The 12868-nt window shown below is 39.5% G+C and overlaps 1 protein-coding gene across 3 annotated transcripts in view; it reads left to right on the forward strand.

Moving 5' to 3' along the window:
- The window catches only part of LOC126175869 (meiotic recombination protein DMC1/LIM15 homolog), a 162781-nt gene that overhangs the window by 101144 nt on the left and 48769 nt on the right, over positions 1-12868 (forward strand). For all 3 annotated transcript variants that reach the window (XM_049922886.1, XM_049922888.1, XM_049922887.1), the window contains exon 5: positions 2672-2837. In XM_049922886.1, the coding sequence (XP_049778843.1) occupies positions 2672-2837 (166 nt within the window). The remainder of the gene's footprint in view (positions 1-2671; positions 2838-12868) is intronic.

The raw sequence follows: 12868 nt of genomic DNA on the forward strand, positions 1-12868 counted from the left end.
TTATTGTCAACAACTGTGATGTCTTGCAGGTGCAATCCAGGACACTGACCAGGAACACTGCACAAAGTGATGCTACTCCATGCTAACGACCGCCCACATTCTGCTAGACTGATAAAAAACACTGTGTAGGAGTTGGCTTGGGAAGTCATTCCACCTTATACACATGATATTGCTCCCTCAGATTTTCACCTTTTCTGTTCTCTACCAAACAACCATCAAGGAACTTCCTTTTTGGACGCAAATTTACTCTAAACATGGCTTGATGAGTTCTTGGTTTCCAATTTCTACAGTCACGGAATTGAGAAGTTACCCCAGCATTGGCTGACTATTGTAAATAGTGAAGGAAAATATATTATTGACCACTAAAGTCTCTGTTATGTGTATCCGTTGTGTTTATTAAACTTAGGGGAAAATGTGTTGAGCGTAAGCAGAAACCCAATAATTATGGACTGTTGCTTCTGTCTTCTGCATACTGCCATTCTGGTATTAAAAATTATAGATTTCTAATTTTAAAAATTTACAAAAATATTATGTTGAATAAAGTTGTGCAATAATCTCAAGTATTCTATGTGGTATTGAAATAATTTTCTAACCATAAGTTCAGCGATTATTATCATTACTTCTATCAGTAGCACTCCCTTGGCATTTTGATATTCATGTTACTGGTCAAGTGCATATGTCTGTCACATTTCTATGTATTTTTTTCCCTATCACTATAAATTGTCTCAGTGGCAAGACTTAAGAAAAATTTCATTCCATTATGATTGTAGGACACTGCAAAGTGTGATTACCGTATTTTACAGACTAAAAGATGCTACGGACTATAAAATGTACCTTGATTTTTAACAATTTTTTAAAAAAATAACATTTTTACCATTTTTATTATTAGATTGCAATGCTAGACTTTAAAATATTCTTAGTTTATAAAACTGAACTCACCTTTAAAATCCTTGAAAATCGTCATCTGAACTTTCTTCTTCTTCTTCTTCTTCCTCTTTGTCATCATCATTGTGGTCATCTTGACATATAATATGGTCTTCACTACCACTGAGAGCATTAGTTATGCCACACTTCTCAAAAAATGTATCACTAATCTCTTCTCTCATTCTAGACCACTTTTTATTACTGACACACATGTTTGATTATAGGCTGGTTTAAAGCTCCCTTCAGCAGGAATTCATCTTGGGTTTCATCCATCATCCATTTGTTCCATTCCTCTCTCATAAACACTTTAAATAGTTTATTTATCAAACCTTCAAGAGGTTGCAGTTGTAAAGTAAGTCCTCCCAGAATAACAGCAAGCTCTGTATTTCCTTGATTCAGTTTCTCTTTCACAGAAATTTTCAAATAACTACTAAACTGATCTAGCAGAAGAAGAGAGCTCTTCTTCAATAAAGCACCTTTCTGTCTCTCCCACACTCTGTTAATCCATAATTTCATGTCAGCCTCATCCATCCAACACTTGTCATGTATGTGAATGACAATACCTGTCAGTATTTAATAAGAAGATTTTGGCATTTTTTTGCATTTGAAAATGATCAGTAGATCAAGTTTAGTATTGTCAGAACAACATGAAAGGACAACAGTGTAGTGCATTTTTTCATGTTCACTTGTCTTTGTAGTTACAGTTTTAGCACCTCTCATGGAACAGTTCTGTTACATGGCACATCAAATGTCAGAGGAGTTTCGTCCATATTCACTATTTGGCTTAGTTGGGCACTGGTTTTCTTTCTATGTTGAATAATAAAGTGATGGAAAGATAACATTTTCTCTTCATACTCTTGTGGCATTTTCTGAGATATTTTGGTTTTGTCTCACATGCTAAGTCCATGAGACATCATAAACCTGTTGCACCACCCAACACCACCCTTAAAAACTGTTAAGTTCCAGTGTAGCACTAGGTTATGAGTGTGTATTTGAATCATTTTTGTATTGCTTCCAGTGCCATTTTGACAGTGTCCTTGAATCCATTTCAATACATCATATTCCAGTTTTGGCCATTTTATATTCAGTCTTCCATTTGCAAATTTAGTCTTCTAGGATTTTTTTTTTCAATTCTTCTTTACTAGCCCACAAATCACAAATGGTTTTTCCTGTTGGTGGAGGGCAGAAATGCCATTCAGCTGCTCTGTTTCTATGTTCTTCTGTGTATGCTATTACTTTCATTTATAGCCTGCATCATATGAACACCTTTTATTTTTTCCATTACAAAACTAGATTCCAACAACATTATTGTACTGTTACTGATAACAGAAATCACTTTCAATTCAAGTTCACTGGCACCGTAGATTGCAATGATGCATTGTAGGCTAGACAGTGTTTTGTGTTTGTAATGGTGGGTAGGAAGGTGACAGTGTTAGCAAGCTTGTGAATCCCCACAACCCATGTTCACTGCATCAGTGCATTGCTGTGGCCAATTGAATCCAGTATTACCAGACAGAGATAGGTTTTCCATGGCACTGAATATATGGCCATTTTTAAGACTGGCAGGAACTTTATATCAAATACTGGATATTTTTATATTAATTTCAAGTATAAGATACACTTGAATTTTGGAGGATACTTTTTTGAAGAAAAAAGTGCATCTTATAGTCAATAAAATATGATGTCAATGTTATCAAAATCATTCTAGGATTACTTCTGATTTTTTTCCTTGACTTCTTGTTCTCAGTAGACCTGATCGTCTTCGACCAATTGCTGATCGGTTTAATTTGGACCAAAATGCAGTCCTTGATAACATTTTATATGCTCGAGCTTATACAAGTGAACATCAGTATGAACTAATGGATTATGTTGCTGCAAAGTTTCATGAAGAACCTGGAGTCTTCAAATTACTTGTATGTAATGTATACTTGTGTTTTTAACTTGTGTCATGTATAGTTGTATCTTTATTTTTATGACTGGGAGTAACTGCAGCATTTTTATATGGCTAAGTTGGACCTTGCAGGTTTAATGATTTAGTGTTATATTAATCATCTGTGGTCCATCAAGTGTACACTAAAATGTGAATGAAATATTTTTACGAATGAAAGAATGTAACTAACAGATAATTTCAAGGAAAAAGCAGGCAACAGAATTTTCATTCACGAATATAACATAAAATTCATTTATAGGGATGAAAATGATTTAAGAAGTACAGGTAACAATTGAACAAGTACTAGAGGACTTGAGTCATCAGAAAGCACATGAAAAAGATAAAGAACTTTACTAGCTTTTGGATGAATCCTTTCTTAAGCTATAGATCACACACACACACACACACACACACCTATATGATTACATTGTTGTGGCTGACTACGTTCTGCTGGCACTGCATCTCAACTAAGATGGGGGGCTGCATCATGTGGAAAGGGTGAGGTAGGGAGGAGGAAGAAGGCAGGGTCCAGGAAGGAGGGTAGAGTAAGAGTGACTAATAGCTGGGAAGGAGAGGTGGCAGATGTATTGGATAGGGATACAGGGGAGGGAGGCAGCAGATGCTTGCGATAGAACTATGGCGTGGGCACTGACACCAGTGAGCTTATTCAGTGTGCAAAGGTGTGGAGGTGTGGATTTGGAGAGGGAGATAGAACAGAGGAGAGGATAACATACACATAATCTGAGATGAGACTGTAGAACAGATTCTTCATATATACTGTCAATATATTTGAAATTTTTATTCCATGTATTCCTTGTTTAGCTTTACTCTCTTTGACCAATATTACACCCTTGTAAATATCGAACTGTCAATAAATGTCAGTAGTGATGGTTACACCTCAGGGAAGCAATTTGTACTACACCACCTTTCCCCTACCCCTTTAAGCCAAACAACCAATCACACCATGACTGTTTCACCAGATGCATGACATATATTTTTATGTTCTCACAATAATCTTGTACAGTACACCATCTCAAAGCACTGTGTATGGATCATTATGTTGTTAAACCATACAGTTTTACCAATTTCTGAGATTTGTCTTTACTCAGAGACTTGGTCAGTAACAGGGTTTAAACCCCCATCCAGCCATCCAGAATTAAGGTTTTAATGGTTCTTCTATTAGACAAATGCTAGGATGGATCCTCCAAACAGGACTGGAGCAGTTTCTTTCCCTATATCTCTCCTGTTAGAGCTTGTGTTCTGTCTCTTAAGACCCCATCATTAACAGAAAATTAAATTCCAGTCTTTCTTTTTAGACTTTTTTTTTTAGTGTTCTCTTGGTACTTTCATGATTTACCAATAAACATCTTTCATCCCTCCTCTTTATGTCATTATAATTATTTGACAATTACCTTTTAATTTGCTTAATGTTTCCAAGATAGATGAGGTGCTCGGGAGAACAAAATGGTAAGCGCCAAAATCACAGTTTCAGGATACAGTGCATCTAAAATTTCAATTGATCTGCAAATCTGAATAATTTTTTTTGAACAGTACTTTTATTCTGTAGTGATTCTATCTATCTTCTACTATAAAGACATAAATGAAACTCAGAACTGACCAAAACAAATGAAATATACAAAAATTATTATATTACCATACACCATTAACAACACATAGTGATAGAACATTACATATTAAATTTTACAGTAAGTCTTCAACACTTTCCTGAAACTGCAAAATCATTCATCATTCTCATTACTAAAGTCTTTTTCATCCAAAACTGTTGGCTTTAGCGACAGGATAAATCCATGGTGGACAGGAGGTATATAATTTAGGAGCGACAGGACGTTAGCAACTTTCTTCTTTTCAATAAGCCTTTGCCCATTGTATTTAAGTCGAAGCATAGGAACTGGTCCTTGTCTTCCACGTTTCCTGAAGCTTATTTCATGCCAAATGTCATGACAAAATGTCTCACTGATGAATAAAGATGATGGATATTCGGAGGTCACCTTCCACCTACATACTTTCCTTAGGTTGACATCTCGACTATCAACTGTCTTCTTTCTGAAGACAAACGCTTCTTTAGAGTATTGTATTTGATAGAAATCCTCTCTTTTCATATTATATACAAGCAATGGATTCTTCTTATCCGACTTCTTTATGATCTCGCACCACTGATCTAGACTGTACACACCTTGTACTTGTCGGCAAATGTAATTTTCAATTGTCACGAAATCTCTATCAGACAGCAAAATTGTGTGCCCGCTCACGGGGAAGTGGTGTTCAATCACACGAAATCTACCAGTTGAAATTAGATATTTCCAAAACAGTACAATGTTCGAGTTCTTATTCTGGCCACAGCAGCACCTTTTCCGAGACGACGTCTTTGTCTGTTCCTGAATGGTTTTTTGCAGGAGCAATACACTGTTTGTTGTTTTGGGCAATATGATCTGTTTCGCTATTAACCTGTATAACAATGAAGACTACTGTTGTGAATTGGCAGGAGCCAATTCACGGAGTTTGGAGGAAGCCGAAAGGCACGCGATTAAGCTCACGCAGGCTGGCGTGAGGTCTGGAACAGGTCAGAGAAATAAGACTAACAAAACAAGAGTAACTGGTAGAATACTTAACTTTAATCCACAATTGGAGAACATCTCTCGTTACTGTACAGGCTTCGCAATAATAATTATCAAATGCTATGGCGCCTTGCTAGGTCGTAGCAATTGACGTAGCTGAAGGCTATGCTAACTATCGTCTCGGTAAATGAGAGCGTATTCGTCAGTGTAGCTTCGTTAGCAAAGTCGGCTGTACAACTGGGGCGAGTGCTAGGACGTCTCTCTAGACCTGCCGTGTGGCGGCGCTCAGTCTGCAATCACTGACAGTGGCGACACGCGGGTCCGAAGTATACTAACGGACTGCGGCCGATTTAAAGGCTACCACCGAGCAAGTGTGGTGTCTGGCGGTGACACCACAACTACTATTACCGTTACCATTATTATTATTACATGTAACAATATAAATGAAAAATGCACTTTCACACACCACTTAGCCAAAAAAATGTAGCCATTCTAAAATAACCTCAAAATTAATGTACTTCAGGAACATAATGGTATGTACATGCACTTACCATTATGTTTGTGAAACGTACTAAAGACAGTATATTTACAAAATAACATACCTCTGAGTCATCTGAATCGTTAGGAATGTATTCTGGATCCCTCTCAAAGATATTAGTATCATTGGAAGTATATTTCTCGTCTTCTGCCATGTTCACTGTTCCCATAATCTCGGAGATGTTTTTACTTGCCGCCATTCTCTCTGTCACTTACCATTATGTTTCCACAACATACGGACAGTGGTGCTTACCATTAAGCTTGGCCCTGACGTCTGTTGAGTGAATTTGGAACTACTAGTAAGTTTACTGCATTGTGCATCCCACAGGTGGTGTCATTAGCTATCTATTGCAAAATACACGGCAATGGCGCTTACCATTGTGTTCCCCCGAGCAGCTCAGATGTAAATACTACAAATGACAATCTTATTAGTTACATCTGTAATGTTTAAGAATCACATGCATACATGACTAACAGAGAATACAGAAAAAATCTTTTTCATTTTCAGTAGTGGCATAATTATTGTAATTATTCCATAACACACACATTATAATCAACAGTGCAGAGGGAACCTTTGACAAGGTCTCCCCTGTATATGTTCATGAGATATTAGAGGGTATTGCTGAATCCTTAAAAAGTGTTAAACAACTTCATAATGAAACATTTCTAGTTGAAACTGCTGTGTCAAACCAAGCATCTAAGCTTCTGGGATGTGAGGCCTTAGGTGTCTACCTTGTTGTGGCTGAGCTGCATAACATCCTTAACTTCTGTAAAGATGTGGTTACCTGCTCTGATATAATGGAGATGGACATTGGGGATTTGCAGAAAGAATGGAAAAGTATGGATGTTATGGAGATGCAGAACTACGTAAGGAGAACCGATGGTACATTAGAAAAAGCTGCAACATTTATTGTAACATTCAACACTCTGGAATTACCTGAACATATTCTTTCAGGCCACATCCATCATAAGTTTTGACCACAGTTTCCCATCCCAATGTGATGCATCAAATATCAAAGATTTATTCACACCACTTTGGTATGTAACAGGAGAGTGATGTGTCGAAATTTTGGAGGATCAGCTCATGAATCAGGTGAATATTATACACTTTGTCCAAATTGTATAAACTGCTCTGGGAATTATCCAGTATGGAGTTATGAAACACATACCCTATGATGAGCTAAAAAAGCTTTTGAAGCTATGCAACCTCCAATATGTGTTACTTTTTTATGCCTCAGCCCTTAGGAATCCAGATGCCAAGTGTGATGCCTCCTCATAAACCCACACCACAGATTCAAGTACAAATACATGCACTTGTCAATGTGCCAGTGGGTGAAAGCTTCACTTGAACATGAAGTCATTCAGAATCCATCAACCATGGACTTGGAACCTCAGCCACATACCACTATTCACCATCAGGAGGAGCCAATTAATCCATCCTCTCTGCCCATAGAAGCAACTCCTACATAAGAAAGGAAAAAGTTATACATAAAATAATTCAAAATTGAAAAAAAAAAACACTGGCAAAACCATTGAATTGGCTAGCACTCCCCTCTCCAATGGTGAGTTTATGGTTGAGGATACAGATATCCACATGGAAGAACTTTAGAGCAGGGCACCATCTCATGTTCCCCTGACCTCTTGGGTAAAACACCATCACAGAGGAAAAATGACAAGGACAACCATCGCTAATCAATGGCTCCCACAGGCACTTCTCTATTGCAGTGGAACTTAAGCAAATGATAACTGCATGTAGAAGAATTACGGCTCCTGGCCCAGATAGATCATTCTGCATCTGCTTACAAGAAACTTATTTTGAAGTCACCAACAGACCTGCATTAAGGAGGTAGCACACCTATAGGAGATATAGCTAAGGATGAAGTGGCTGTTTAAGTCAATGATAGATGCCACTACTCTCCTGTCCTTCCTACCATGGCCATACAAGCAGTTGCAGTGGAAGTTCTCACACCAGTTAAAATCACAGTGTGTTCTTTATGTCTTTCCCCTCATGATCCGTTGGATGCAGATGAACTGACAGAGCTCTTCCAGGCATTCCCCCACCCTTTCTTTCTTGTAGATGACCTCATTGTACAAAAAGTGCTTTGGAGCTCAGCTACCACTTGCTCCAGGGATTGAATTATTGAGCATCTTGTTCATTCAGAGAATATCTGCCTTTTGAACTCTGGTCAGTGTCATGACTTTCTTTTCACACTGTGTGGTTCTTTAATGGATACAGAAGAGGGGAAAAGATGCCGTTCACGAATAGAGAATTCAGGTATTAATTTTTCTACATCCAACATCAAATAGGAAAAATAATACATAACTTTGTTATTGAATTGCAATGTCAGTTGCTAAAGTAGATTTGAAGACATGCGGAAAAACGGGCTAACCCTCAAATGTAAAAACTTATGGATATGTGTTGCCATCTGCTTTTGGGTACAGGAACAATCAAAACTGACATTGGTCTCACCCCTAAATATGACATGAAAGTCTGTAAATGTTATTCAACTAGCAAACACACAAAATGTGGTGAGTCCATGAGTGTTCGAACTTAAGTACACCCATTTGCTGGAGCTCCGAAGAGAGGATGCTTGCATCTCAATGGCAGCAGTATAATCATTTGTGGCAGCACCGTCATGCCACGGTGGTGGCTGTAGGAAACATGACAGTATAACTGGTGGTGCACATATTGGAAAGTGCGTCTGGCCAGATGGCAACTGATACTGCCATCAGATGACACACTTTTCTGTGGCTACAGGGTCATCTTCAGCCATTGACCTTTGTTTTTGCTCCACAGATCTTGCAGTCTCAGTTCAGTGGGAAGTGGCAGCACATCTGCATTTCAGTGACCACTTTCCAGTGTGGATTCATCTGCTGACTCAGATGGTGGTTGACAAGAGAAAGCCAAGATGGTTGATTCAGAGGTCAAAGTAGATGGGATATAGTTGGCAGGCCATCTGTGTTCAGCAGGATAGTGGCCCAGGAGATGATGAATCATATCACCTGTGTGATCCAGTGAGCTGCAGCAGATACCATTTGTCAATCTAGCAACCACTGCAGAAGATGACCTGTTCCCTTATGGAATGACAAATGTCACTCGGCAATCAGAGCCAGGTGCACAACTTTGGAGAAATGTCAAACACAATCCAACTACAGAAAACCTCTGTGCCTTCAGGTCTGCAAGAGCATAAATAAGGCAAATGATAAAATAATGAAGAGGAACTCCTGGAAGAAATTTGAGGCTTCTGTGAATTGGTCCACTCCACTCCACAAGTTTGGGACTCAATGCAGAGAAATTCAGGCAAGGGCAGTACACCTCCTCTTATGGCCATGTTGAGAAATGCAGTCTTGGTGGATATGCCTAAATACATGGTTCAGCTTTTAGCTGAACACTTTTTTACCATCACTGTACCATCCACACAAACTCCTGTCCTCCAGGTGCTCCATAGGACTGTGGAGATGAGGACACTCTGCTTTTTCTCATTTAATGAGATCAGAATTTTCCATTCTTTATGTTGAGACTGGAATGAGCTCTGTCCAAGCCAGAAACACTGCTCTAGGACTGAACCAGATTCATTATGCCATGCTCTGTCATCTGTGCCCTGGAGCAAGGACAAGCTTCCATCTTGTTTCAGTCATATCTGGTTTGATGGATGACTTGGCAGGAGGAAATATTAATTCCATAATGGAAAGCAGGAAAAGACCAAATAAGCCGACAGTTACTGGAGTCCAGCCTTTACCAGTTGTTTAGATAAGACTCTCTAGTGCATGGTCAACTGTTACCTTGTCTGGCGCCTCAAATCCTGAGGTCACCTGTGCCACACCCAGTGCAGTTTTAGCCTCTATCATTCTGCCCATGATAACTTAATTCTCCTGAAGACAGTGATACAGAATTCCTTATGCCAAAACCATTAGGCTGATGCATTTTTTGACCTCAAAGATCAGTATGACACCACATTTTGGAGGTCCAACATCCTTTGCCAATTTCATGACTGGAGACTACTTGGCTGTCTGGCACTTCTTGTCCAGTCCTTCCTCTAGGACCACTGCCTTCAATATCACATTATTTTTGTTATGCCTTGTCTGATTGATGTTTTCAGGAGAATGGGGACCCCAAGGCAGTGCACTCAGTGCCACAGTGTTTGCAATCACCATCAATGGCATCTCCTCAGCAGTCAGGAGACCTGCTAAATGCTCTTTGTTTGTGGATGACTTCACAATCTTCTATTCTTCCTTCAATCTTACAGTGACAGTGAGGAAACTACAGCTGACCATTAGGAGGCTGGTAGCTTGAGACAATGAAACTGGCTTTAGGTTCTCACCATAGAAGACTTATCTGTGCAAAATTTAATCATCCCTGTCAAAGTTTTAACCAACCAGAGCTCACAATGGGGGATGATATTTTCAATTGGAAGGACAATATGTGTTTTTTGGCCCTACTGTTTGACTCAGAATTAACCTGGCTCCTGCACCTGAAAGACTAGTAAGCAAAGGGCTTCAAAAAGTTGAACATTTGGAAATGTCTCAGGGGAAAGATGTGGGTAGCTGTCAAGTCCTGCCTCCTGCAGTTTTATAGGGCATCTGTCAGGTCACAGCTAGATTATTGCATTATGGTTTATGGATCAGCTCATATTTCCTGTCGCAAGACCTTAGGTGCTGTTTACCATGAGGGCAATTGGATATTAAGTGGAGCCTTTTGGAGCAGCCCAGTTCAGAATCTGTGTGCAGAGGCTGGTGAACCACCACTCTGGATTCAGTGGCACCTCCTTCTGGCTCAACAGGCCCTGGAAATCTCAGCTTTGCATCAGACATTGGCATTTAGTACAGCACTCCATACCAACTTTGAGCAACTGTTTAGGAACTGGCCCCATGTGACCAAGTGACTGAGTATATGTGCTACTGGCTGTCTCATGGATCTGGATATATCAGACCTCCAAATACACAGCCTAGGATGGAACAAATTGCCACCTTGGTGTCTTCAGGGCCCAAATGATTTTAAGCTTGACGCAATATAAGAAAACTTGTACTCCAGATTACATTTTAACAACTCTGTTTTCTTCCATTTTGATTATTAAGTACTTTGCATGTGGTGCCATCCTTTATGTCCCTTCCTCCCCTACTACCTCCTCAAGAATGGCATGCTGACTTTTTCTCAGGACCTGATGACCATGATGTCGACCACCCTGCATCCAAAATCATCACCAGCAGTATTAAATTTGTATTAAGAAATGTTTTTGTGATAAAATGTTTAGATGAACGAGGTTTAATAGAACAACATCACGTATTAGATTACATGCTATTGGGGAGTGTACTGAGATTATGCAAGTTCTGACATTTTGTAGGCATCTGGGTCCAAGAGAAAGAACAACATTACATTCTATAAGATAATTGTGTAAGATATTTTCTTCTAGGATAGGAAGCTACATATTTTCAATAATATGGCCTATTTTCAACAAAATACACATGCATGAAGTATATTGCAGACAGAAGCCAGTGGTTCAACAAAGTTAAACAGAAAAAGGCCTTATGTGTGCTTTGTCGAGACCTTTCACCTACTCGGCCAGTTATCAACAACACAGATGGGTTATGCAGGCATGGACCTCACAGAGAACATCTCTTCAGATGACAGATAAGGTATTGCTGCACTGTACCTTTGGCCTCGGAGATGTTTCTCCACCATGGGCCACATGACTGAAAGTAGTACCTGCAGTATCTTGGTACCTGGGAAGTAATTAGGCTGGTATCCTCGCTATGCTCAGGGGGTTCACACTGAGTGAGTTTCCTGGGCCAATCACTGATTGCAGAAGCATTCCCACAATCATGATTTCACTCTGGAGCAGTGACTATGATGCCATCAACCACATTGACCTTTGCCTCCAGGAGCTGCCAGCTAAGGACCTACACCATTTGTGGTCTCTACATCAAAGAGATGTGGCCACTGGCAGACTTTGTAATATTTGTCTTTGTTTTGAATCAGCAATATGTCAGACTCAAACATTTGTGTGTCGCTTCAGAACTGAACTTCCTCTCAGGAATTTCAACTTTTGCACGTCCCTTCCGGACTTTGATTGTAGCATACTTAGTGTGTGGACATCGGATTTTTGAACTTTTAAGTTACTATGTCATTTTCAGTCTTCAGATATTGTTATTGTTCTTTCAGTATTCAAGAAGTGACTGGTTATCAATTATCATGTACCAAACTAACTCCCATCAGAGAAGATTCTTTACGTATGTAGCAATAAACTTCAGATTCATTTTCTACAAGGGTGAGTAAAATGAAAACCTTAAATTTGTAATAACAAATCGAAATTTCACACCGTTATCCTGTAAGTTGGTGAGCGTGCTAGAAACAGCATACAGAATGGCCTGTAGGTGGCAGCATAGTGCAGATGCACACATACCGTCGCAGTATCAGAATGAAGATGGCTGCCCCACTTGCGACTTTCACCAGGGAAGAACAGCATTCTGTTATTCGGTTTTTGTGTAGTGAATGTGTGAAACCTCTTGAAATTCATTGATGAAAGAAGATGCAGTACGGTGATGCATGTTTGTCACAGCAGCAAGTCTACGGATGGAGTAGGAAGTTTGCAGATAGTGTGACTTCAGTGGAAGATGCTCCTCGTCCAGGTCAGGCGCAACGAATTGTGACTCCACAGAACATTGCAGCAGTTGAAGTCATAGTGAAGGAAAACCACTGAGTGACACTGAATGACATTGCAGCCTATTTACAGATTAGTCATGGATCAGTACACCACATTGTGCATGATGTGCTCGAGTTTCACAATGTGTCTGCAAGATGGGTGTCACGGCAGCTGACTCCTGAAATGAGAGAACGACATTTCGATGCTTGTGAAGAACTTCTTCGGCACTTTGAATGAGAAGGTGATGGCTTCCTTGCAAG

This window comes from Schistocerca cancellata, chromosome 3 (genome assembly GCF_023864275.1).
Source record: "Schistocerca cancellata isolate TAMUIC-IGC-003103 chromosome 3, iqSchCanc2.1, whole genome shotgun sequence".
NCBI classification, from domain to species: Eukaryota; Metazoa; Arthropoda; class Insecta; order Orthoptera; family Acrididae; genus Schistocerca; species Schistocerca cancellata.